Raw genomic sequence first — 27,185 nt, forward strand, 5'->3', positions numbered from 1 at the left:
AATCCTTGGTTTGACCAGTCTCATCTCAGTTTGAATCATGTTTCTTTCTTTGAATCGCAGAATTGCATTTCTAGGGTAGAAACTTCACCCTTAGTAGCAGGGATCGAGCAATCAGGGGCTTTTTTTTAGAAATGTCTTTCAAAGAAACGTGTAAGAAATGTGTTTTTGTGGGGAGAGAATCGCATTTCTATCTAAGAAGGGATTGGTGGGTATAAATCTGAAGCATATTTGGGCATGGATCTGAAACAAAACATGGATCTGATTTTTTTAAGAAATCAGATTTGGGTAGAACAAGACATATGTATCGAATAAGACGATGTGAAACGAGAGGGACGTATCGAGAGAGAAGAGTTGAAGCAACCATCGTCTTCAATGAGGGTGAAGATGAGAGAACATCATCGCTTTATTTGCTTCTTTTTTTATCTTGTTATTTTATTTTATTTTTATTTTGACCTAGTCTTGGGTCATGGGCTTCATTTAAAAATTCATTGAGCTTCATCATTGGGCCTATAATTGGTTATACCTTACAAATCCAAAGATTATTGGAAACCAATTATATAGAAATCAAAGTCCAGTAAAAAAAAGAACACATTATATAAATAAATAAAATAATGAACTTTGATATATTTGAATAAAGCCGACCCCAAGGGGTTGGCTTGGTGGCAAAGCCTTGGGTCTTGGGGGTGTACTCCCTCCAAGATTCAGGGATCGAAACCTCTTGGGTGCTAACAATTCTTTGGGGCCATCGGACTGGGAGAAAAACCTTGAATTAACCGTGGTGCACTTGCGGGAAACTCCTTGCCGAGGGCCTGTGTACCCTTGGGGATTAGTCGGGCTTTGATCCGGACACCCTAATGCCAATCAAAAAAAAAAATATTTTAATAAAGCCACAAAACAAAACAAAACAAAAAAAATTATGTTTCAATTATTTTATGTTATATATATATATATGTATATAAAATACATTAGTACTCCGCAAGGTGTTCCCAACTTAACAAACTTCTATGTGCCCACGTTTCTGTGCTCTTGCTCCCACGCCTGCTTCATGCAACTATGCTTCACCCTTTTTGAGAATTCCTGCTACTAAGTACTACCCACTCCTCTAGGCAAAATATTTCTAAGTTGATCCTCAATCTTGATAAACATAGTATAAATAATACCATCATTCAACTTTTCTTTGATGAAATGTTTGTCAACTTTCTCATGTTTAGTTCTATCATATTGAACTAGATTATGAACTATATATATATATTTTTGAATCGGCAACAACAAAATTATGAACTATATTAATAGTAGCTTTACAGTCATTCATAGGGCCTTTCTGATCAAAACCTTATTCTTTCAAAAATTGACTTCTACCACAACATTTCACATATCTCATGAGCCATAGCTCTAAATTCTGCCTGCACACTTGACGTGGCAACCATAGATACCCTCTTCTTGCGCCATGCCACAAGATTACCCCTTTCAAAGGTGCAGTACCCTGAAATAGATATCTTGTCTGTAATAAATCCAGCCTAATGCCCTTTAGTACAGCCTTCTATTTGTAAGTCATTATGTTTGGAAAATAATATTCTCCTACCAGGTGTGACTTCAAATACTGCAAAATCCCTTTACACAACATTTATATGAATCTCACAAGGTGAGTGCATAAACTGACAAATCTAACTAACTACAATTACTAAGGACACATGTAGAAGGTAGGTAAGTCTTCCCACAATATCACTTCCACTATCACCAAGTTAATGTCTCTATTCATTGGGAGTGTTAGGAAGTTCACATCCCAACATCTTAGTCTCCTTAAGCAGATCTAGAACAACTTATGTTGAGAGATGAAAATACCATATCTAGATTGAGCAACCTCAACACCCAAGAAGTACTTCAAACTCCTTAGCCAAGTCCTTCATTTCTCCATCTCCTCTACATCATTCCCAGTCAATACAATATCATCAATATTCAACGTTTGACACACAAAGTGTGATCAACTTGACATCACCGTCTCTATTTTATGAATTTTAGTTGAGAAAAATAGTGAATTTGGCTCCTCCACATACGTTGGACTTCATGGTTCAACTGCATTAATATTGTCTATGTTGCTCATGTATTCTTTATTCTACCATCTTTTCTTGGAGATTTTTCAAGTGATATTGGAAAAAGATGAATTTTGATGTAGGATTTTGGTAACGAATACTATTTTTGTATCACTTCTTGTTTATTCTGTTAATTCCAATTTTTGTCTTTGTGAGGTGTTTTGTAAACCGAACTTGAACTTTGTTTCTCAATCTCTTCACTGACTCTATGTTTATTGCATTGCAGGAGAGGGAAGATTAGAACGTCAGAAGGGAAGGGAATTGTGATGAAAAGGGTGGTAAAATCCAACGGAAGGGAGTCGTGATGAAAAAGGTGGTAAAATCCAAAGGGAAGGGAGTTGTGATGAAAAGGGTGGTAAAATCCAAAGGGAAGGGGGTTGTGATGAAAAGGGAGGCAAAGTCCAAAGGGAAGGGAGTTGTGATGAAAAGGGAGGCAAAGTCCAAAGAAAGGGAGTTGTGATGAAAAGGGTGGTAAAATCCAAAGGGAAGGGGAGCTGTGATGGAAAGGGAGGTAAAGTCCAAAGGGAAGGGAGTTGTGATGATAAGGGAGGTAAAATCCAAAGGGAAGGGAGTTGTGATGAAAAGGGCAGTAAAATCCAAAGGGAAGGGAGTTGTGATGAAAAGGGAGGTAAAATCAAGAAAAAGAGATTCTATTGGTTGGGATCAAAATCACTCATGGAGTTTCTTGCGTCACTTGGTGAAGACACAAGTACAAAAATGTCACAATATGATGTGTCTTCTATCATTAAAGAATACATCAATGAACACAAATTTTTTGCCCCGACAACAGGAGGAAGATTTTATGCGATGAAAGACTGAAGTCTGTTTTGGGGCAGAAAACAGTATACAGAAATCAAATGTGTGACCTCCTCCAACCCCATTTTATTGAGAACCTTGAGTCATCAGATGAGGACGAACTAGGACTCAGTTCAGAAGCTGAGGATGAGAATGTCATGGTGGCCTGTAAAAAACAGAGAGAGTTAATTACAAATAGGAAATCCCCGGAAAAGGAGGTGGTGATCAATGCTCCACAGAGCTGTTTTGCTTCCATTGTTTCTGAAAACATCAAGCTTGTCTACCTGAAGAGGAGCCTAGTGCAGGAGCTACTGAAGCAACCTGAAACCTTTGAAAACAAATTAATAGGTAGCTTTGTCAGAGTTAAATTAGACCCTAATGACTCCTTTCAGAGAAATTCCCATCAGCTTGTGCAAGTTACAGATTTGTCTTGATGAGTTAACTGACTATTTCTTCTTAATAGTTTGGGGGCTATATTCTGCAGCGCCATTGACTTTATGAAACAAACTGCATGACCATAAAGTAATATTTTTTTAAAATGATAGTGTTATTTCCCTCTTAACAATATGGTCATCTCCTTCATGGCAGTTGTGACTGTTTAGTATTCAGTACTTTCTAACTAGTTGTGCTATTATGTTATTGCAATGTATTAGTTCATATTTGACTTGCATAAATTTATCACAATAGCAGGCCATTCGGTGCTCTAACTAGTTGTGCTATGGTATCAATAATAGAACTGTCTGAAAGATAGACTTGTCAATCCATCAAAAACCCAAGCAATACGTTTTAAAAAAGTAAAGAGCATGTCGCAACTTGCAAAACAGAAAGAACCACAAGTAACTCAATTTATGCTTTTTGTTTCAGTACTTTAGATCCTGGAAGAGGACTTTATACCATTTTACTTAGTTTTTATATCAAAACAACTTTGAGGAATGACTTCTAGATGAACCTATGTGTAGAATTTATTTGATGGAGTCTTCAAGTGGCAAGTGAAAAGAAGTTGGTTAAAGTTTTGAAGTTACAAGTGAAAAGAAGTGAAGTGAAATCTGAACAAGTACTGATTTTGCAGGAAGCTAAATATGAAGGAATGAAATTGATATCAGGAACCATACTAGTAGAATCTACGACCCAATCCAGTTACTCCATTCAAGTTAATTTATGTATTTTGAGAGAATGACCAAAGGGAAATGAAGTAGGGAGCTTCAAGAATACAGTGTGTTCAGAATCTGATGGGTGTAGAGTCCGTGTAATCTTTTAGAATGATCTGGTAGATTGCACTAAAACATGTCAAAGTTAAATGTTTGATGTTGTGTTTTGAATTGTCAGATTTCCCTTAATTCGTTTATTTGCATGACTTTATCCTAGAGTTCTCAGAAACCTAACCAATTCTTCATCGATATGTGAATGATTCCAACGCCTGTGAAACCTATTGTTTTCTACACGCATTTTCTTTATCATTAAACTTTTGATTGTTTTCCTACTGTTACCATTTTGTATGCACCTCCAGGTTTCAAATATGTCAAAAGACATTTGCATCAGCATGCTTTCGGAGGTTTTCTTCTCTGAGGTAACAATATTGTGTGGAAGTATTTTCAGTGGCTTTTCTTTTTCATTCTTTATTTCCTATTTGTTTTCTACTTCTTGTTCCCTTTCTTCTCCTCTTTTCTTTTCTTCTTCTTCACTGTGACACAGTATTTCAGTGATGGATCACATTCGAGAAGCACGTTTCATCCCTTTCTTCTTTCTATCCATCCATTACCTTTATTAAAGTTTTATTGTTGAATTCAAATGGAGCATACTCCTGTAATACGGTTCTGATTTCAGTCAGTGTATGACTAACATGAATAATGGACAACCATGGTCCCCAATTCCTAGCACTAATAATCATGGAGGATACTGATGCAATGATGGAGATGAGATTTGAAGAGATCAATATTTTGTTATTTTAGAATTAGTAGTTAATTAGAAATATTTTGGTTAGTATAGAATATGCAAGAATTAATACGTATTTTGTATTAATTTAGTTTCTTATTTTATGTATTTCTTATTCTACAAGAATTAATATTTTCCTTTTTAATATTCTTGACTAGCAATAAATAATTTAGTATAAATGTCTTTGTAAGCCTTGGGGAAAATAAACTTTTGTCGATTAATAATACAATTTGGAAGAGAGAGTATCTTTTTTATTTTGTTCTTGGCTTTCTCTGTGTAAGTGTTCATTCCACACGCTTCCCTGCACCAATGATAATGCATGCTATTTATAGTTTTGTGACATTTTGAATGTAGTATTTTTGTATTGTATGGATTGGAATGACAAGTTTTGTTTTGGTTTAGGCACCCCTCTTAGCTATGACTAATGGAATGAAAATGCAAACTTCCATCAAACTGAAGCATGGCAATAATCTTCTAATTTCCATGGTCTTTATTGAAAGTTCTTTTTGGGTTCCACAGATACATTGTGGACTATTTTTCTTGAACTCAAAATGCATATATGGCAATAACCCTCCAATATGCACATACACTCGTTACAATCATTTGGGCATTCCTGCCACATTATTCTGCTTAGAGTAGCCAAAACTGTGAGGTTTATCTGTGATCAAATTGACCTTACAAATTTAACTCGCAATAAATCAAATGTGGACTCCATATTTGAGGTATAGTGACCAGATTCTCCTTGTTAATGCAGATTATATTTGGTTTTGAGTTTTCATAAACAGTTTTTGAATTTTTAATCCTGTTTTTAAATATTTGTGAATAAATCTTTAAAAAAATCAATAAATATGAAGAAATATGAAAATGTATTGAATTTTTATTTATTTATTTATTTTTTAGTATTTAGTGAATTATGAGGTATAGTGACTTGTGCATCTATTTCTAGAAATTTTTCCTACTGCCACAGTTTGTTCTTGAAATTTTCACTCCTTACTATAATGTTTATACTTGTCCCCAATAAATTCTTCTTATTCCCTGTACTACTCATCCCAAAGTTCTACTTTAGTTTAGATGGGAAAACATTAATCGGAAATTAAATTGTTTGAATGGTTCAACATACCATTAATAGTTTATGTAAGATTTTATGTATTATTGATTGATATTTTGATGTATTACAAGATTGATAAATTACAATTCCTATACAATCTATATATAGAAGAAAATGTGGTAGTAGGTGTAGTGGAGGTGATAGTGAGGTGATAGTGGGTTAGGTGAAGTGGAGTGTGTGGTGAAGTGGAGGTAGGTGAAGTGGAGTGTGTAGTGGAGTAGGTGAAGGTAAAGATGGGAAATTCTAACAGCCCCCCGCAAACTCAAGGAGGAGAGAAACTAACCAACTTGAGTTTGGAGAGAGTAACAAAACAAGAAAATACATAAAAATAAAAAAGGATAGGAGACACTGTATGGTCGTGTCAGACCGTTGGTGAAGACACTGTATGGGGTGTCATAACGTTGTAGAGGACACTGTATGGTGGTGTCAGACCGATGTAGAAGACAGTTTATGGGGTCATGTCGGACCGTTGTAGAAGACAGTTTATGGGGTCATGTCGGACCGTTTGTAGAAGACAGTTTATGGGGTCATGTCGGACCGTTGTAGAAGACAGTTTATGGGGTCATGTCGGACCGTTGTAGAAGACAATGTTGTGACAGTTTACGGAGTCTTGCTGGACCCTTGTAGAAACTAACCGGAATCAATGTCGGGACAGTTTACAGAGTCTTGTCGGACCCTTGTAGAAACTAACCGGAATCTATGTCGGGACAGTTTACAGAGTCTTGTCGGACCCATAAAGGAGCTAACCGGAATCAATGTCGGGACAGTTTACAGAGTCTTGTCGGACCCTTATAGAAACTAACCGGAATCTATGTCGGGACAGTTTATAGAGTCTTGTCGGACCCATAAAAAATCGCATCCTCAAAAGGTGCGCTCAATTTTTCAAAAGGCGTGCCATCAAAAGGCGTGCCCAATCCATAAAAAAGGCGTGCCATCAAAAGGCGTGCCCAATTCATCAAAAGGTGTGCCGGACATGATGGCGAGGCACGTGGGCGCCTTGGCTTGCGTGCCCGTTTGTCGGCTGGTGGCAAGAGGCGCGCGATGCGCGTGGCTGCCTCGGCTATTTAACCATGACAGAGCCTGAGGCCGAGGCAGAAGCAAAAAAACTGCGAAATCCTCTGTAAAACTCTTCGTTGTGCTGAGAGAGAGAGGCTGTAACACTGTTGTGCTGAGAGAGAAACTCTGTAATACGCTGTAACACTCTGTTGCCCAGAAAAATGGCCTCGTCCTCGTCTTCCCGTGGACTGCTCACCCTCTTTCCCGACCTCAACGAGTCAACGAGAGAGAGAACTGGTGCGGTGGCACTGGAACCTCAACCAAACACCGCTGGGTATACTCTGTTGAACTTTCCGATGCGGTCTGTGGAGCAAAGAATGGCAGTGCTGTCGGATGTGGAGGCCAATCAGTATACTTTGAAGGTATGTGTGGAAAGCATGACGGCGGTCACAAACTTGTCGAACCGGCTGCAGAGTAGGACAAATGAGGTGCAGCATTTAAACTCCCAGCTGGCTCTGCTCCAACGCATGTATAAGGATGCGCGAGCAGAGATAAGCGTGCTAAGGGCAGAAAACAAGGAGCTGAAGCGGAAGGCCACCGTGATGTTCCGATTTGGAGGGCTGCCATATGCTGCAGTGGAGGAGCAGGGAGGAGTGAACGTGCTCGGCGGCGTGGGAAGTATGGAGGCAGCGCCGGTAAGGGACACCCAAGAGAAAAACAAGAAGAAGAGACCTGCAGTAGAGTAGAGAAGAAAAAAACCCGTTGTGGGTGTGGTTGATGGTTTTTTTTTTTTTTTTTTTTTTTTTTTTTGGTGTAAAATGGTGAGCGGGGTGAGCCCCGACATGAATAAAAAGAGTTTGGTGTGCAGTGCTTCTGCTTCTGTTTTTTTTTTTTTTTTTTTTTTTTTTTTTTTTTTTTAATAAAAAAAAAAAAAATGGGAGATTCAAATGTGGTGGGGTGGGCCGACCACTAATGGAAAAGGAAAATGATGGGTTTGCTTTGTGGGGCTTGGGCTTGTCAAAAGATGGAGTAAAGTAAATATATAAAAAAAAAAGAAAAGAAATAGGAAAGTATATATATATATATAGATAAAAGAAAATTGATGAGAATGTAGGAACTCGAAGTAATAAGAATAATAATAAAAAAATTGAAATCATAGAGTGGGCGGTGATAAAAAAATATTGATTAGAAAAAAGAAGGAGGTGGAGAACAAGCACTGTCAGGGCCCCAATAATGTAGAAAAAAGAAGGAGGTGGAGAACAAGCACTGTCAGGGAATAATTTAGAAAAAGAGGGAGGTGGAGAACAAGGGTCTGTGTTTGTCAGTGTGTTTATTCCAGTGCCTCACCGCCAACCTGCTTATTTTATTCACTCATTTATCCTTTCATACTCTCCATCAAACCTAGCAGCCCAAAACTTTCCCTCATGTGTGTCGTGCGTCTCTCGTGAACGCCAACCCAACTCCATGTGAGACGAAAAGCTTTTTGACAGCAGCAATATCCATGGCGAGAGAAGTTGGTGAAGTACAAGGATGAGCTCTCTAAGGGTGTTTGGGGTTATTGGGAGCTTGGGGCATGGAAGTCGCTTGGCATTAGCGCCCGCCACCGAGCTCGTCTCCGCAAAGAAGTTCTTCTTGCTGGTGAAGATTGGCCCTATGACCCGGCAAGGAAAGAGATGAGGACTAAGAGGAACGGGCATAAATGTGATAGGATATCAGCGGAAAAGCGGGCCAATACTGCTGAATTAATGCAGACAATGCCTCAAATGTTGGCAGATTACAGGAAGAGAGAGAGAAAGAAGAGAGAGAGAGACTGCTTCCGGCCTCCGAGATGCTATGCAGTGAAGGTATGTGTTGAAAAACTCCAGCGGGCAGCGAAGGCAAGGTTGCCGGCCGGCTGCCCGCCGGAAAGAAAGGAGTATAGGCCTAAATCTTATAGCTCTGATACCATGTAAGATTTTATGTATTATTGATTGATATTTTGATGTATTACAAGATTGATAAATTACAATTCCTATACAATCTATATATAGAAGAAAATGTGGTAGTAGGTGTAGTGGAGGTGATAGTGGGTTAGGTGAAGTGGAGTGTGTGGTGAAGTGGAGGTAGGTGAAGTGGAGTGTGTAGTGGAGTAGGTGAAGGTAAAGATGGGAAATTCTAACAGTTTATCATTTCTATCATTACAGTAGTTGGCTTTTTCTTTTACAGGAAGAATGTGAAGATTTGAGTCAAAAATTGAAAGATGGGTTAATGAAAAAGCCTACTATAGTAAGTTCCTACTTTTTTTTATTCTTTTTTCTTTTATTCATTGGAAAAGTAAAACTTCTTTAATTATATTGATAAAGGGATCAGTGTCGTAAATACTGTTATTATAAGTGAATCCGATTAGAAGAGGAATTGGAGAGGAGCAAAAAAAAATCTTCCTTTTTCTCTTAATTTTTTTTACCATCAGAAAAACTAATTTAAGAACAAAATGTAGTTTGCATTTGAATTTTCTGAGGATCCAGCCAAATGAAGCGTTGGAACTACTGAGTCTTTATAATCTGGTTTCTCTGTCCCTGAATGCCTCCCATCCTTCTTGGATACTCGTAATTTCTTTCAACTCGACTGAACTGGAAAAGTAAGGCTATTTCTGCAGAATTTGAACCATCACCTACTTTTCTATTAGGTCTTAATGATAAAAATGCAGGGCAAGTGTTCCTGCCAATTACACCCATTTGATATAGAAAATATGCAACAAACTGTGGCATGACTGATTGATTATTATTTTTGTCTAGCCCTAAATCTGAACTTATTTTCATGCAACTTGCAAATAAGCCATTCCTCTACAGTTCAGATTTTCTTAATCTAGAGTTCCTCTACCCATCAGTTTAAAGTTTTGCCTGTACCAAATGATGACTGATTTGCTGCACTCCTGCCCCTTGTCGTGTAGGCATTCGCTATATCATTGTACTTCATTGGGTTATCTTTTCAGCCTTACCCTGCCTTTTGTGGGTTGGCTTCATAAATTGCTTAGCCTCGTTTGGCAAGAGGCTATTTTAGCCAATTAGCCAAAAAGTTACTAAATTAGCCAAAAAGCCAACAACCCATACTAAAAAGTCAAAGATTCTCTTTTCTCTTTACTTTTTGCACATCTTTTCGTAATTAGCCAAAAAGTTATCCCAAACATACAAGTTTTTTTTACCTACCTTTTTAGCCAAATAGTCAAAAAGTTACTAAATTAGCCTGTTCCCAAACGAGTTAAGTCATTTGAAAAGGACTTCTTGTCCTCTCTTTGTACCTTTTCTTATCTATAATAGGCTTTTGGCTAAAGTTTTGCCAAATAGGCTTCGTGGGGTCCTGCAGACGGTTGTGTCTGAATCTCAAAATGCTTTTGTGGGGGGTTGCCAAATTCTGGATGCAGTGTTGGTGGCCAATGAGTGTGTGGATTTCTGGATTCGACAGGACCTACCAGATTTGCTTTGTAAGTTGGACATTGAGAAGGCTTGCGACAATGTCCGGTGGGAGTTTCTGTTGTATGTTTTGGGTCGCATGGGTTTTGGAGAGACTTGGTGTCAGTGGATCCTGTTTTGTATCTCTACTGTCAAGATGTCTGTTTTGGTTAATAGCTCGCCGGTGGATTTTTTTCCAACACATCGAGGTCTCCGTGAAGGGGATCCTGTATCGCCTTTACTGCTGATTTTAGTGATGGAGGCTTTGAGTAGACTGTTAGATTGGGCCATTCATGAAGGTTTGCTAGATGGTTTTTTGGTAGGATCACTTACGGGGCAACTATTTGTGTCTCCCATATGCTGTATGCTGATGATGCTTTGATCTTTTGTGGGGCAGGGGCGGAGCAAGTAGGGTATTTGCAATGTGTCTTGTTATACTATGAGGTCGTTTCAGGTCTTCAGGGTAACTTTAGGAAATCAGAGCTGATCCCGGTGGGTCAGGTAGAGAGTCTTCTAGTGGGCAGCGGTGTTGGGCTGCCGGGTGTCGGCTCTTCCAGCAACTTATTTGGGCCTTCCTTTGGGGTCAACGTTTAAGGCATCAGGAGTGTGGGAAGGAGTTGTGGCGCGGATTCAACGCTGGTTGGCCGGATAGAAGAGGCAATATCTTTTGAAAGGTGGTCGGTTGACTTTGATCAAGAGTGTGTTGAGTAGCATGTCAATGTATTTCATGTCTTTGCTTGTTATTCCGGTATCGGTGGCACGACGGATGGAATAGCTTCAAAGGGATTTCTTATGGGGTAGTAGGGGGGTTGACTTTAGATATCAATTGGTGGATTGGGGCCAGGTATGTCAATCAAAAGAGGCTGGGGGGTTGGGGGTTCGGAGATTGGTGACTTGTAATAGAGTTTTGTTGGGGAAATGGTTGTGGCACTTTGCTTGGGAGCCGCAGTAGCTATGGCGACGGGTGGTGGCTAGTAAGTATGGCCCGGAGAGAGGGGGTTGGGGGTCAGGGAATGTGATTAGTTCTCATGGTTGTGGTTTATGGAAAAGAATTTGGTTGGGGAGGGTGGAGTTTTGGGAGAAGGTGGGGTTTCGGGTGGGTGACGGGATGAGGGTGTGCTTCTGGAAGGGTAGATGGTGTGGTGAGGCTTTGTTGGCGGATCGTTTTCCATTGATTTTTGCCCTGGTGGGGGATCAGGAAGCTATGGTGGCATCTTATTTGGGGGGTGGGAATGTGGTGGTATGGGACATTCAATTGTGCTGACCGGTTTAGGATTGGAAGGTTGATCAATTGCTGTGGTTATGGGGTTATTTGTATGTGTTGGGCGTGACTAGGCAAGGGTTGGATGTTTTGGGGTGAAATGTGGTGGGAGCCAAGGGGCGTTTTTCTGTTTCATCCTACTACAGAAGTTTAGTGGGCGTGGTGAGGAGAGATTTTCCTTGGCGGAGCATTTGGGTGCCAAGGGTTCCTTCCAAGGTGGCCTTCTTCATATGGACGGCGGCCTTAGGCTGGAATCTTACGATTGATAACTTGGTGCGGCGAGGTCATATTTTAGTAAATCGCTGCTGTATGTGTCGTGCAGACGGGGAGTTCGTGGATCATTTGTTTTTGCATTGTTCTGTGGCGAGTCGTTTGTGGCGTCTTATTTGCTCTCTTTTTGGAATTGCTTGGGTTCAGCCACGGCGGGTAATGGATATGCTGTGGAGTTGGCGTGGTGTTCGAGTTGGTCGGCGGCGGCGGCGAGTGTGGTCTTTGGTGCCACTTTGTTTGATGTGATTAATTTGGATGGAACGTAATAGGCGAACTTTTCAAGATGTTCATCATAGCGTTTCATGGCTTGAGAATTGTCTCCTTGTAGTTTTGCATAGTTGGTTGGAACAGAAGTTTGATTTGGATTTGTTTGTTTTTCTAGATTTTTTAGAGGATATTCTTGATTAGGAGGTGGTGCGCTTTCTCTTCCATTCGCTGTTTGAGCGGCTTTGTATTCTTTGCATCATCTTGATGCTTTCTTAATAAATGTTGTCTTATTTATCAAAAAAAAAGTTTCTTTTGTTGCTGATCAATATATATATTCTCAATATATAAGGATCCTGTAGCGGACAACTGGCCTTAAGAAGAAAGCAATCTGCACTCGTGTTTGTGTATTGATCATCTCATTTTACGGCATTTTTATTCTTTCACCAAGTATTTTAAGTTGGTTATTATATTATATCTTAACTAAATGGAATCACTATGTTACAATGTTAAAAACAATTTTTGAACTTATTTTGTGTCACAATCCAGGATTATGTAGACAAACTTTGCTGCTGCTCCTTACATTTCCCTCTGTTTATTTAGCTAATCAATGTTAAATATTCTGATTGAAAGTTTATTTAAACTGTCTTGAAACATTTTATCTGACAGGTGGACATTGAACTGAAGGCCAGAAGTCTGCATGAAGATATAACAAAGCATGTATGAACTTCTGCTCCAATGTTATTTGTAAACGTACATTATTCATTTATTTTGTGCTTTTCCATAGAACAATCTGTGAGTTGTACAGTCTAGAATTTAACTTCCATCAATCTTGAGAGCAAATAATAGGAGTGAGCAAAAAGGAACAAAAATAGAATGGAAAAAAGGCCAAATATGTCCGGTCACGAAAGCTTCTGGGTTTCTTCTGTGTTTGTTAGTTTGCTTCTTAGGACTTCTTGAGTTGAAGTTCAGCATGTGCTCACTGTATATCCTACCAAAGCATTGCATTTTAGCGCATCCTTTGTGTTTGTCTATGACCCCATGTGTGGATTTGTTTGTTTAGTCACCAATTGTCACAAAAGCTCAAGCTGTGAAGAAATGGGCCAACAGTGTTTATCAAGCTATCCAATAGCCTCCCTCACGTGCAATCCCGTCTTGCACGTGGAGATGCAAACATCCATACATATCATACACAGAAAGAAGAAAGAATGCAAACAGAGAGGCTTGAACCCAAGACCTCTCCCAACCTGAGCTCAGATACCGTGTTAGGTCACCAATTTACGAAATGGACCCAACCGTGTATATCAAGCTATCCAACATTGTTTGTTAGTGTGTATGTATGTGAGAGTGAAACTGTGTGCTTTTGTTGGTTATGAAATGAATTATTGAAAAACACAAACATTTCCTATAACATTATATGTATTACAAATTGCTGGAAATTTGTGTTAATGCATATAATAAGATAGTGGCATGTATATGATATGATAGTGGTGTTGGTGGTAGATAGTGGCATGTATAGAATATGATAGTGGTGTTGGTGGTAGATAGTGGCATGTATATAATATGATAGTGGTAGATAGTGGTAATATATAATATGTAAGTGGCATATAATGGGTTATAATGATGTTTGTAATATCTCCTATATAAGGAGTGTCATTTGGTCTTGTAAAATAAGAAGTTTTGAATATAACAGAAATATATTCCTTCTTCCTCATATTTTCAGAGTTCTTCTTCCTCATATTTTCTAAGTTGGTATCAGAGCAACAAAAAACACAGCAGCCCTAAAACCGTCATAGCCATGTCGGAAGTCACGTCCGAAACCACTTCAACCCCTGCCGCTGCCATTCCGGTGAAAACGTCCAACTCTCACTCTGTCCAAATCACCACCATCCGCCTAAATGGTGATAATTTTCTCCGCTGGTCACAATCTGTCCGGATGTATATCCGTGGGCAAGGAAAGATCGGTTACATCACTGGTGACAAGAAGCTCCTGCTGTTAATGATCCGCTGTTCGACAGTTGGGACGCTGAAAACTCCATGGTTATGACATGGTTGGTCAATTCCATGGAGGAGGATATAAGCTCTAATTACATGTGCTATCTTACTGCACAAGAATTGTGGGATAATGTTAGTCAGATGTATTCTGACCTAGGAAATCAATCTCAAGTTTTCGAATTAACTTTGAAGTTGGGAGAGATTCGTCAAGGAGATGATTCCGTCACCAAATATTTCAATTCGTTGAAAAGGTTGTGGCGGGATCTTGACATCTTCAACACATACGAATGGAAATCGGTTGACGACTGCAACCACCACAAGAAAACTGTGGAAGACAGCCGTATTTACAAGTTTCTTGTCGGCCTCAACATTGAGTTCGATGAAGTGCGAGGAAGAATTTTTGGCAGACCTCCTCTCCCATCCATTGGTGAAGTATTTGCCGAAGTCAGAAGGGAAGAGAGCCGAAGGAGCGTCATGCTTAAGAAAAAAGGTACTGGTGAATCAATTGAAATTTCTGCTTTAATTAGCGATGCTGCGGCCAACAAGGCTGCAAATTACCAGCGCAGGTTTGATGATAATCCACGGGTCTGGTGTGATTTTTGCAACAAGCCTCGCCATACACGCGAAACGTGTTGGAAGATCCATGGCAAACCTGTCAACTGGAAAAGCAGCAAACAAGGAGAGAAGAATCGTGGCTTTCCTACCGCTAATGAAGCCGATTCAGGTCCCTTCAACAAAGAGCAGATTGATCAACTCTTAAAGCTGATAAAATCCAACTTCTCATCCGGTACTCCTAGTGTTTTGTTGGCACAAACAGGTAGAAATCCTAAAGCCTTCTCTTGCCTAAACTTCTCTCCGTGGATCATAGATTCCGGTGCCTCCGATCACATGACTAGTTTTTCCCATTTATTTAGTACCTATTTCCCTTGTTCTGGTCATGAAAAAATCAGAATAGCCGATGGTAGTTTTTCACCTATTGCAGGAAAAGGATTTATTAAACTAACTGAGAAAATTAATCTCAATGCTGTTCTTCACGTCCCCAACTTAGCCTGTAACCTTTTGTCTGTCAGTAAACTATCTAAGGATTCTAATTGTCGTGTTACATTTTTTGAATCCCATTGTGAATTTCAGGACCAGAACTCGGGGATGATGATTGGGCGTGCTAGGATGCTTGAAGGTCTTTACTACTTTGATGAAGTACCTGTTAGTAATAAAAAAGCTCAGAGCTTTAATAGTACTAGTTCAATCTCTGTTCGAGAAAAAATAATGCTATGGCACTATAGGCTAGGACATCCTAGTTTTCTTTATCTGAAACATTTATTTTCAGAATTATTTAAAGGGATTGATTGTTCTTCTTTTCATTGTGAAAGTTGCATTTTTGCAAAATTTCATCGCTCTACTTATTTGCCAAAACCTTACCAGGCTTCCAAACCTTTTTATTTAATTCATAGTGATGTTTGGGGCCCTTCTAAAATCACTACTCTTTCTGGTAAAAGATGGTTTGTTACATTTATTGATGACCATACCCGCTTATGTTGGATTTATTCGATGAATAAAAAATCTGACGTGAAAAATTTATTCACAAATTTTTACAATATGATTGAAAACCAATTTCAAACCAAAATTGGTATTTTACATTCTGATAATGGAACAGAATATTTCAATGAGCAGTTGGGTGAGTTTTTGGAAAAAAATGGGATTTTTCATCAATCTACATGTCGGGATACCCCTCAACAAAATGGCATTGCAGAACGAAAAAATAAACATCTACTTGAAGTAGCACGTGCTATAATGTTTTACATGCATGTTCCTAAATATTTATGGGGTGACGCAATTTTAACAGCTTCTTATTTGATAAACAGGATGCCTACAAAGGTGTTAACATACAAAACACCTTTCGATTGTCTCAAAACTTTTTTTCCTGACACGAGGTTGTTTTCTGATTTACCCGCCAAAGTTTTTGGATGTACTGCCTATGTTCATGTTCCCAGTCAATTTCGTTCAAAACTTGACTCCCGTGCTATAAAATGTGTCTTTTTGGGTTATTCCTCAAACAAAAAGAGGTACAAGTGTTTCGATCCTCAAACCAAGAAATTTCATGTGAGTATGGATGTGTCATTTGTGGAAACAAAATCCTATTTCCCCAACACTTCTCTTCAGGGGGAGACAAGTGGAGTAGAAGACCGTTTTTGGGATATTTCTATCCCGCTCCCCAATGTCATTTATCCTACACAAAAACCACATCTGTCTGATAATGATCACTTAGGAGAACCAAGTTCTATGGTGCCTAGTCAAGAAGATTCTTGTTTAGGGGGAGAAGTACTACAAAATGATCTAAATCCTGAGCTTCAGGTTTATACTAGGAAGCGATTTCATCTGAGGAATAATGACCCGAATGTCCATCCTAATGACCCGAATGTCCACCCGAGTTCTGGCATCGAAATTTTAGGTAATCCTATTCCTTCTATTTCCGACCTTGATGTTCCTATAGCAATTAGGAAAGGTGTCCGAAATTGCATTAAACATCCTATTGCAAATTACCTCTCCTATCAAAGACTGTCTAAAAACCATAGAGCTTTCACATCTAAGATTTCACACTTGTTTGTTCCAAGGAATATACAGGAAGCATTGGATAATCCGAATTGGAAATTAGCAGTCATGGAGGAGATGAATGCTTTAAGGAGAAGTGGTACTTGGGAGATAGTTGATCTACCCAAAGACAAGAAAACAATTGGGTGTAAGTGGGTGTTTACGATAAAATGTAACGCAGATGGAAGCGTTGAGAGATACAAGGCGAGACTGGTGGCTAAAGGCTTCACTCAAACTTATGGGATCGACTATCAGGAGACGTTTGCTCCTGTTGCTAAAATAAATTCCATCAGAGTACTGTTATCTCTTGCAGTAAATTCAGATTGGCCTCTACATCAACTTGACATTAAAAATGCATTTCTCAATGGTGATCTTGAAGAGGAGGTGTTCATGAGCCTACCTCCGGGATTTGAGCAGAGACTTGGAAGCGACAAAGTATGAAGATTGAACAAGTCATTATACGGACTCAAACAATCACCAAGAGCGTGGTTTGAACGCTTTGGGAAGGCAGTTATCAGTTGTGGCTTCTCGCAGAGTCAAGCAGATCACACAATATTTTATAAACATTCAAAAAACAATAAAATTGCAATTTTGATTGTTTATGTTGATGACATCATTTTAACTGGTAATGATGAAGCAGAGTTAGCAGCCCTCAAAGAGAAACTCGCAAAAGAATTTCACATTAAGGATCTGGGAGCCCTCAAGTATTTCCTCGGAATGGAATTTGCAAGATCCAAGGAAGGTATATTCGTTAATCAGAGAAAATATGTTCTTGATCTCCTTGGAGAAACAGGTATGCTTGGTTGTAAGATGGTGGAGACTCCGATCGAGCCTAACTTGAAGTTACAAGCTGCTAAGGCTGAAGAAGTCAAAGAGAGGGAACAATATCAGCGACTTGTCGGGAAATTGATTTACTTGTCTCATACGCGGCCTGATATTGCCTTTGCAGTCAGCATGGTAAGTCAGTTCATGCACTCACCAGGGGCAGAGCACTTTGAGGCCGTTTATAAGATCTTAAGATATTTAAAAGGAACTCCAGGGAGAGGCTTACTGTTCAAGAAACATGGACATCTTCAAGTTGAAGTATACACAGATGCAGACTGGGCAGGAAGTGTTACAGACAGGAGATCAACATTCGGATACTGCTCCTTTGTAGGTGGGAACCTAGTTACATGGCGGAGTAAAAAACAGAATGTGGTAGCTAGAAGTAGTGCAGAAGCAGAGTTCAGAGCTGTTGCCCATGGAATCTGTGAAGTAATGTGGATTAAAAGAATTCTTGAAGAATTAAAGCTTTCTCACCCGACACCTATGAAGGTCTATTGTGACAACAAAGCAGCTATATCTATAGCTCATAATCCAGTTCTACATGATCGCACAAAACATATAGAAGTGGATAAACATTTCATCAAGGAGAAAATCAATGCTGGCATAATCTGTATGACCTACCTTCCAACAGGTGAACAATTAGCTGATGTGCTAACGAAGGGACTACACAAGAAGCAATTTGATAAGCTGACTAGCAAGCTGGCTATGGAAGATATCTTCAAACCAGCTTGAGGGGGAGTGCTGGAAATTTGTGTTAATGCATATAATAAGATAGTGGCATGTATATGATATGATAGTGGTGTTGGTGGTAGATAGTGGCATGTATAGAATATGATAGTGGTGTTGGTGGTAGATAGTGGCATGTATATAATATGATAGTGGTAATATATAATATGTAAGTGGCATATAATGGGTTATAATGATGTTTGTAATATCTCCTATATAAGGAGTGTCATTTGGTCTTGTAAAATAAGAAGTTTTGAATATAACAGAAATATATTCCTTCTTCCTCATATTTTCGGAGTTCTTCTTCCTCATATTTTCTAAGTCAAATTATGTGTTATGTCTTTTGTTTACAAACTTACTGCAGTGTGTCATCATAAATTGGTGGTCCTGTGCTTTCTCTTGGCCAATGTGTCCTACCATTCCTTCTATTGAATAATTTGTGGCACTCAAGTTCTACCCTTAGGATGCCGATTATGTCAATAAATGGTAATCATCCCATTTTGTTATGCATGTCAAGTAGATCCCTTTCTTTTTATCTCATATCCTTGTGACTGTTTGTTTTACTGAAAATTTATGGATTGATCTGAATAAGGTTACAGTAAGGAGGCATGGGTCTTGGGATTAGTCTGGTTTACCTGTATACCCAATTGTTGAACAAAAAAAAAAGGGGTTATGGTTTTCATTTAAGAACATCCAAATGTCACCTTGTTCATTGTAATCTTTCTGCTTATTTGTCATCTGTTGCTTGCTTTTTATTTTTCTGCTTACCTTTCTTTACATTGAAAATTGTCAGTGGATTGCTAAAGAGCTGAATTTACTGAGAAACCTCATTGATCGAGCAAATGAGAAAGGATGGAGAAGGGAATATCCTTTTTTATAAGTGTTTTGTGAGTGAAGATTCAGTATACTAGCATTTGCCAAGAGGCTATGATAGCTTGTACAGAAACAACCACACACGTCACTAAATTAAGGGGATTACTGCTGAACAATCTCAACTATTCTTTTGTTAATACCCACAACCTAAGATTTCATTTGATTTATGATTTTAGTATGCAGGAGCAGAAGCTAAAACTCTTTGATTTGTTGGCTAACAATCATAGGCACGGACTCTTGACATGACACAAAATTTCAAAAAATGCAGGACACAACACGCTGGGGACATATGTAAAACATATAATTTTATATATTTAATATGTCACCTTTTTCAATCTTATATACTTATTCTATATCAAATATTTATTTTCATCAAATTCATAACCTTGGATTTGCCATTTCAGTTAAAATAAATAAATAAAATTAAATCAAACCATAATATATTATAAAAAATGAGACACGAGGTGTCCCTAGTGTGTCCGACTCGTGTCCAAAAGGGGACGCACGGTGTCCCAACGTGCCCCCAGCATGTCCAAAGTGTGTGCTTCGTCGTTTGTGGACTTATACATCCAATTTGAATTGACACCTTGTATTGATTTATGGTTTCAGACTTAAACTGCTAAAGATATGTATTAATTTTTACTCCCCGAATTCAATGGGATAGATAAATCGTAAATCAAAAAAATGGGGGTCATCCACATGAGAATGTAAATAAATGCTCATATACTCACAAATAAATTGTTTAGCATCTATGAGGTGACAATATTTGCAGTGAAATGTTAATGTGCCCCTTAACCTACATGGTTTTCTACGTTCTTTGAATACATGGAGAAAAAACAGCTGCTTCAGAAGCCATCAGAACAGTCACGGTTGCTACAAGTGGTTCCCAAGGTGATTGCAGATGTATCAGAACTTGCAACTATGGCCAATGATGCCATTAAAGAATATAAACAGGGAGATGAAAGCTTGCCAAAATCAATCCTCCTAGGGAGTTTGGCAATTTCTGGAGATAGCTCGAAAGGCAGTGGATTTTCTTCAGGTATAGTTGATTAAATTTCTACTATTATGCATGTATTTCCATTAATAATTTTGGATGTTCTAAAACCGTTGTGCTGAATAATACAGTACAAGAAGAAATAGTTTTCTAAATCTGACTATTAACTATTGGATATAATTTTGGCTTCAAGCCATTTCAAGTTCCATTTTTTCAGAAATGTACTTCGAATTTTTCTTTTGCAATACTTTGATTGCTTCAACATTGTTTCTTGAAATTATGATTCTATGTGTAGAGGGATGATAAACATAAAATTTAAAACTCTGCAATGAAATTGAAAGTTCTATTTGGGAATTCCTTTTTCCTCACACCCACTTCTTTTTGTAGGTAACCCTAGGTGAGACAGTTTATAAAGGTATGCAATATCTCCTCATCTTCCCATGGAAGTGGAGAATTTCTTGTAACGGTCTATCATGAACTCATTAGATTCATTCCTAAGTTTTAACATAACATTGAAATGGAATAGTTCCATTTTTTAATGTAATTATTTAAATGCATTCTTGTATATATATATATATATATTTAGAGAAATGTAATCATTATTTTGATGGCAATGATGCGTGCTTTTTTGAGAGGAGATTTTGTGAAGAGCATGAATGCTTCTTTCATTGCTCTTGTGCTCAAGTAACGGGTGCCATAGTTATCGTGGATTATAGACTATATGCCTATCAATTTGATTTGAACTCCTCATCTTTCTGTAATTTCTGCTTACTATTCATTCTTATTTATATTATTTTGATCAGGTTGATAGAAAGCGTAAAAAACACCTTATTATTAGTTCTCTGTGTTTTATGAACGTTCCTTAGCATCTATCATTGAAGAGCTGGATAGGTCAGAACCAAAAATTAAGAGAAACCAAGAGGCCTCGGCAGTTCAGTTGACTGGGTTGAGTAGCAGTGATGATAATGATGGTTCAAGGGTTGCAATTGGAAAGCAAAAACTCAAAGGCGTGGATACACCTCTGTGGTGTTCAGTGGCTAAATGAAGAAAGAAATGGGCCCCATTAGCTGTCAATGTTGAAACGCTGGAGCGAGATTAGTCCTTTTGCTTTGAAGTTGAAGGTGTGGAAAGTTGGTCAAAGTTAAGACAATGCAATCTCATTGAACAATGCTCTTCTCAGGTTTTCCCCAGAAAATTATTACTTGAAGTTTGTGGTTTGTCTACCAGAAATTTCCCAGACATAGAGAAGCAAATAAGTAGACTTTAACTGTTTTTAAACTTGTTTTGTTATGTGACTGTTCTGTTTTTTATTTGTTTTGGAAGCATTAATAGCTTGAACTTGAGAATAATTGCAGGAAACCGAAGATTTCAGAAGTGGATGTTTTGTTTTGAAAAACTTATTTATTTTATAATTGCTTTTGATTTTATTGTTACTGTTGACCACAGTTCGATTTTCTTCCATGAAGAGGAGACACAGATCAGATTAAATTCCTGATTAGATTTTTGAGAATTCTTTTTGTTTTTCTTTTGGTGATGCAAAGTACAGTGGTTGAGGTAGAGGATGAAGATCAAACCCGGGACATGCCTGTACCACTAGGGCAATGCCTTCAGCTTCCTGAGAATTCTTTTACAACATGTAATTCCATTGTCTGTTGTGCAATTTGTTGAGAAGTTGAGCTTAGTTTATCTTTTGCCAGTTGCTTATAATTGCTTTTCTTATGTTTGGGGTAAGAAGGAAGCATTTCAATTTTAGTTTACCTGGCTCAAAGTTGCACCTTATGTGTTTTTTGTTTTTGGTTTTTTGGTACATGAGATATCATGGCATGAAGGAGGGAGTTTTGATTATGGTAAAATTTAACTGAACCAACCTAGTCAGTTAAGTATCTTACTAGACCTAAGATTTGGATCGGTCCTTGCAAGTAGGTTTATTTACGAATTTGCGATGCATTCATTTAAATTAGTACTCAAGAATCATGGTTACATCTACATAAATGAATTTGAAAATCTATTTGGTCAAGTTCTTTAAATTAGTTTTCTGAAAAATATTTAAAACCTGTTTGCTTTCAAAATTAATTTTTGACTTTTTAATTTGTATTTTTTTTTTCCTTTTTAGTGAATTTTTAAAATATTTTAGTCAATTTTAAATGCAATTAATTTAAAAGAAATTAAAAAGTAGAATATTTACGAATTTTTTTTAAAAAATCATTAAATACAATAATGTACTTTTATATTTTTAAAAATTTTGTAATTTTTTTTTTAAATTTCGTACTTTTTAAATATATTTAGATTAAGTAGATCTAAAAAAGTATAAAATAATGGACAAAAAAATATTTAAAAAATTAACTAAAAGCCAAAAGAATATATATATATATATATATATGGTTTGTGAAAACTTAAAACCATAGTGAATTACCATATGATTTTCTATTTTTTAGGCAAAAATAATTTTTGAAAATTCAAAAATATCTGCTTTGATATTTATTTTTTTAAAATTAGTTTTTTATTTAAAAATCAGAAAATAAGCTCTGAAAAATTAACTAAACAAAGCCAATTTTGTAGCCTAGACTGGTCCAATCCAATTGATGTGACTAATAGTAACTTTTGAAAAAATGAAATCTTAAAAAAAATAAATTAATTAATTAACCTCAATTCTCAAAGGGAAATTAAAGAGTTCCAACATTTTTACTTGATTGGAATTAAATAATTGAGGGACAGGTTATAATTGATTTAATTACTTACCTGAGATTGCTTCTGCAGAATAAGTAGCCCAAAGAAAGTCAAAATCATTTTACCACATCAGAATAACAAATTCAAAGTCATTTAACATGAACAGCAGTTATATATATTGATTTCATCCAGAATGCACAACAATTGGGAAACAAATCAGAAAATTTTCAACATCTTTTGTTATTTGGTCCCCAACAAGTTCTCAAATATCAGAACTTCCATTGGCTTCCTTTGCATTATTACAAATCTTCTTGGTGAATAAATAATTCTTACACTATAAAATTAATGTCTCTTAAATTTATTAACAGATGAATTTGCTATCACAATGCACCATGACATGGGTCATCTTCTGAGGTATTCGCTATCAAACTATAAAAGCCTCCACAATAACTTCAAAACAATAAAAATTTCATAAATCATCTCACTTCAGATCTTCTCTCATTATTTCCTTTCTGTGAGCTTGTAGCCTCTCTTTCAGTTTCTTACTCTCTTCGAAATTCGCCTTTCGCTTCAATGCTTTCTGTGAAAGAAAACAAAGAATAACCATGAGGTTCTAACTAAAATTCCAATTAGGAAGGAAAACAGAACACCCGGACAACGAAAACTCACTTCCTGTCGGAAACAGAGATCAAGCTTTATTTTGAGATCAGTGCATTCGCCAAAGAATTTTCCAATAGGATGATCTAGATGACACTTTTGGAATTGCTCGATAATCTGCACCAACAGACCATTAGAACAATCTCAATGTGCAAACATCTATCAATCTCTTGCTGTTTCATATTAACATGAAGAATCCTTCCAACAACCAGAAACAATATCAACATCACAAGGTCAACAAATGAAGTTTTATGAAGCAAACAAAAGTCAATGTAAGCAGTTTCACCATGCAATCATTATTGGGAAAGAACACAACTTTGGCTTCTCATCTCTGCAAAGGACAAAGATTTTGCTAGTGAAATAATATTCCCCTAACATCATTCTACTCCCACTTAACAATTTAAAGTTAGGTCCACATGATGTGATCCAAATAAGCCAATAAGCTGGTTTTTTTCCTAATTGCCAAAATAGGCCTTATTCAATAATAATAATAATAAGGATAAGACTTCTATCATTGCTGTGAGCTATTATCTAAATTATATACGAATACTCCAAAATGTTTGCAGTGGCCACATCGGACACAACACAACTAAGAAGCACAGACACTACTTAGAAGGCGAAGTGTCCGTGTCAGACTTGTGTTGGACACTGACACTCCTCGGACACTTTTGGACACATGTCCGATACTCTTATTTACATGTCCATAATTAAAAACAAAAATCTTAATTTTGAACCTGTGTCCGACACTCATTTTGACTCCTCCTTCACTTCTTGGCCATGTCTATCACTAAAATATAAACACAAGACCAACACTTCTTGGACATTTGCAATCGCATTATTTTCAAAGTTCGAAAATTTGACACAAATATCTTGTACCCTTAAAAAATGTATAATTTTTAAGAATACATAATGTATAATTCTTAAAATGTAAAAAAAAAAATGTATAAGTAAATGACTTAGGAGGATGAGAGAATATTATAATTATATATGTTTGCTATATTTGTCTGATTTTTTTTTAAACTACTATGGTTTAGTCTAAAAATTAATGCAAGGGAATTAGATACAAGATTTACATAGTATAAAGTAATTATTTAATTTTATATATATTATGCACATATATAACTATATAATATAATATATTTCTAGTAAACAAAATATCAACATATAATTATTTGTGGCATCCCCGAACCGTGTCCGTGTTCTACTTTTCTGAAATTTGCCATGTCGACGTGTCTGTGCCTGTGTTGTGTCTGTGTCCCATATCCTTGTCTATGCTTCATAACACAAGATGGGTATGGAGATGGGAAATGTGTTTGGCATGCATGCAATAAAAAGAGGAAAAATATCTTCCTAGTTTGATAGAAGTTCCATGGAACACTTTATAAAATAAGCTCCTTGCATTTATATAGGATATATCAAAACAAGGGTAGTACACGTGTTGGAACTAGAATTTCAGCAACAACATCCTTTTACCATAGAATATAGAAAATATAAAGTTCGGTATTGTTTTTGTCTTTTTGTTTTTTGTCTTCTGTTCTTGAGGACAGAAAAAACACAGAAACTAGCACAAAAAACTTAATTGGCAAATTGTTTTCCCATAAATTTTCCAAAACAACCCCTTTTAGGAAACATTTTAGACCTCTTTTTTTAATTTTCAAAATTCGATGGATATTTTGAACTTTTTTTAATTGTTTTTGTTTCGTAAAACATAAAAATAAAACATCAAAAATGAAAACAATACCTGTTTGGTTGTGTTCTTGTTTTCTGTTTTCATTTTTTTCGAAAATATAAAAAACTTGTTTAGCAAACTATTTCCAAAAAAAAAAATTAGGGAAAATTTTTAGAAACAACCCATTTTGGCAAACATTAAAATGTTATCTTCGAATTTTCGATACCTATTTTCCCAAAAAAATGAAGTATGGCATGTGCACCTAGAAAAATGAAATATGGCAACCATCATTTGTTCTCATTGGAGCTTCCCGTTTGTCACATGATGTATTTCTCACTCAATTCTCTCAAAGTCTTATAGAGAGATCCATGGCTACTCCCAAAAGTCTTCCTCAGCAAGATCGGGAAAAACTACCTTTTTACCTTTCAATTAAAATCCAACTCGTTAGGATTGAGTATTGGCCAGGGCTCACATTAATGAACACAAGAAAAGTAATCAAGGTAAATTATTTGAACCATGGAACCTAATCTTACACTATGAAAACGATTGTTTTTTCAAACTTACCATTATTTTTATTTCCAAAAACATGAAAAATGAAAAAGAAAGATGCTAAGGGAAAAGATGAATACAAAACCAAAAGCCCCTAAATGATACAACTGTTTTAAAAAAAAAATGAATCTAACAACTAGATACACCCAAACCAAAGCACACCCTAAAGCTTATGCAAGAGATGACATTATACAATGCATGTCTTTAGTGATCCATCCCAAACCACATGCCATTGGTAGTTCATAAGCATAAAAAATAAAAAAACATAACATGGACGTCGAAAAAGAATTACTTACTTCGGCACACATCGGGTGCCTGTGTAGCGTCAAAGGAGGATGCATTTCCAACCAAGCAATGCAACTCGTACGACACTGTAAGAAACATTACTCATCACGTTTCCTGTCTTAATAAAAAAAAATTAAAAATACACACAACAACAAATATCACCAAGAAAGGAAAGCAAAGCAAACCAAACCAAACCAATCTTCAAGTCTCATTAAATAGGGTCAGCTACTAGGAAGCAGGGGTGCGAGTGCCATAATTTCAAAAAAAAAAAAGTAGTTTCTTTTTTTTTTTTTTTAAAAAAAAAAAATTATAACTAAACATCCAACCTACCCATTAAGCTTCAATAACATAATTAAAAAGAGAAATTACAAAAAAAAAACAAAAAGTAAATCATACGAGCTAATTAATTTAGGAGCCACGCATCCATCACCTCACTAATTAATTACCGACAATGCGTGGTTCCTAAAATATATATATTCCAGTGACAAGTATCATATTGCGTGATATATGACATATATCAGGAAAAAAAAATCTGGACAGATCTTAGTTAAAAAATGTGGACATATATCAGAAAAAAAAATCTGGACAGATCTTAGTTCAAAAATCTGGACATATATCAGGAAAAAAAAAAAAAAGGAAGAAGAAGAAGAAGGATCAAAGAAAGAGAAAATCAAAGAGAAGAGAAGAGAATCAAAAAAACGAAGGGGGAAAAAAAGAAAAAGAAAAGAGAACAGATCTTTATCTTAGTTCTCCGTTTGCTGCCAATAAATAGTACAAAAATCTGGAAAATAAAAAGATGAAAAAAAAGGAAGAAGAATAGATCGTTTGCTGCGAAGAAACAGCACAAAAATCTGGAAAAGAGAAATGAAAGAAAGAGGATGAAGAAGAAGAGGGGGAAGAATCGAAGATTAACTTACCTCTTCAATCGCACCTTCGAAGCAGAGAATCAATCAGCAGCACCTTCGATTAAACCTTTCAATCGCACCTTCGAAGTGTCCTTCAGACTCTCTTGGGAGTATTTCTGGAAGAGGTGATCGAATAGACATAGAACCCCAATTTTAATTGGTTCTTCAATCGCACCTTCGAAGTTCTTCAGTCTTGGGAGTATTTCGGAGGGAGACAGAGAGATGAGATTGGGGCTTTTCCCAAATTAAGTCAAATTACCAACTTAATTTCCAAACTAGGCTTTGGTTGGATGAAATTATCAAATTAGGCTACGTTTTCAACATTTTTGTGTGGTTGTCGCGCGGAAATGTTATGAAATCATAAAAA

The 27,185-nt window shown here is 36.9% G+C and overlaps 1 protein-coding gene and 1 non-coding gene across 12 annotated transcripts in view; one reads left to right on the forward strand and one right to left on the reverse strand.

Moving 5' to 3' along the window:
• Positions 1 to 21,513, forward strand: part of LOC114281595 (uncharacterized protein At5g08430) — a 32,244-nt gene extending 10,731 nt beyond the window's left edge. For 3 of the 10 annotated variants that reach the window (XM_082914581.1, XM_082914583.1, XM_082914585.1), the window contains 7 exons: positions 2,317 to 2,365; positions 2,404 to 4,452; positions 9,127 to 9,186; positions 12,754 to 12,804; positions 19,013 to 19,083; positions 19,905 to 20,131; positions 20,953 to 21,513. In XM_082914581.1, the coding sequence (XP_082770707.1) occupies positions 4,381 to 4,452; positions 9,127 to 9,186; positions 12,754 to 12,804; positions 19,013 to 19,083; positions 19,905 to 20,131; positions 20,953 to 21,131 (660 nt within the window). In that variant the 5' untranslated portion in view covers positions 2,317 to 2,365; positions 2,404 to 4,380 and the 3' untranslated portion in view covers positions 21,132 to 21,513. The other 7 variants (XM_082914582.1, XM_082914580.1, XM_082914584.1 and 4 more) reach the window with 5 other exon arrangements.
• Positions 21,514 to 23,425: 1,912 nt separating this feature from the next.
• Positions 23,426 to 27,041, reverse strand: LOC114281596 (uncharacterized). 2 transcript variants are annotated; one of them, XR_014360987.1, is made up of 3 exons: positions 26,831 to 27,041; positions 25,925 to 25,999; positions 23,426 to 25,501 (listed from the first exon to the last, which is right to left on the reverse strand). It is a non-coding gene; the product is annotated as an uncharacterized LOC114281596 (transcript). The 2 variants fall into 2 exon arrangements; XR_014360988.1 differs by having other exon boundaries at positions 25,925 to 26,027.
• Between the last annotated feature and the right edge of the window lie 144 nt (positions 27,042 to 27,185).

The sequence above is a fragment of the Camellia sinensis genome, chromosome 2 (assembly GCF_055761805.1).
Source record: "Camellia sinensis isolate YWXY chromosome 2, ASM5576180v1, whole genome shotgun sequence".
Lineage (NCBI taxonomy): Eukaryota > Viridiplantae > Streptophyta > Magnoliopsida > Ericales > Theaceae > Camellia > Camellia sinensis.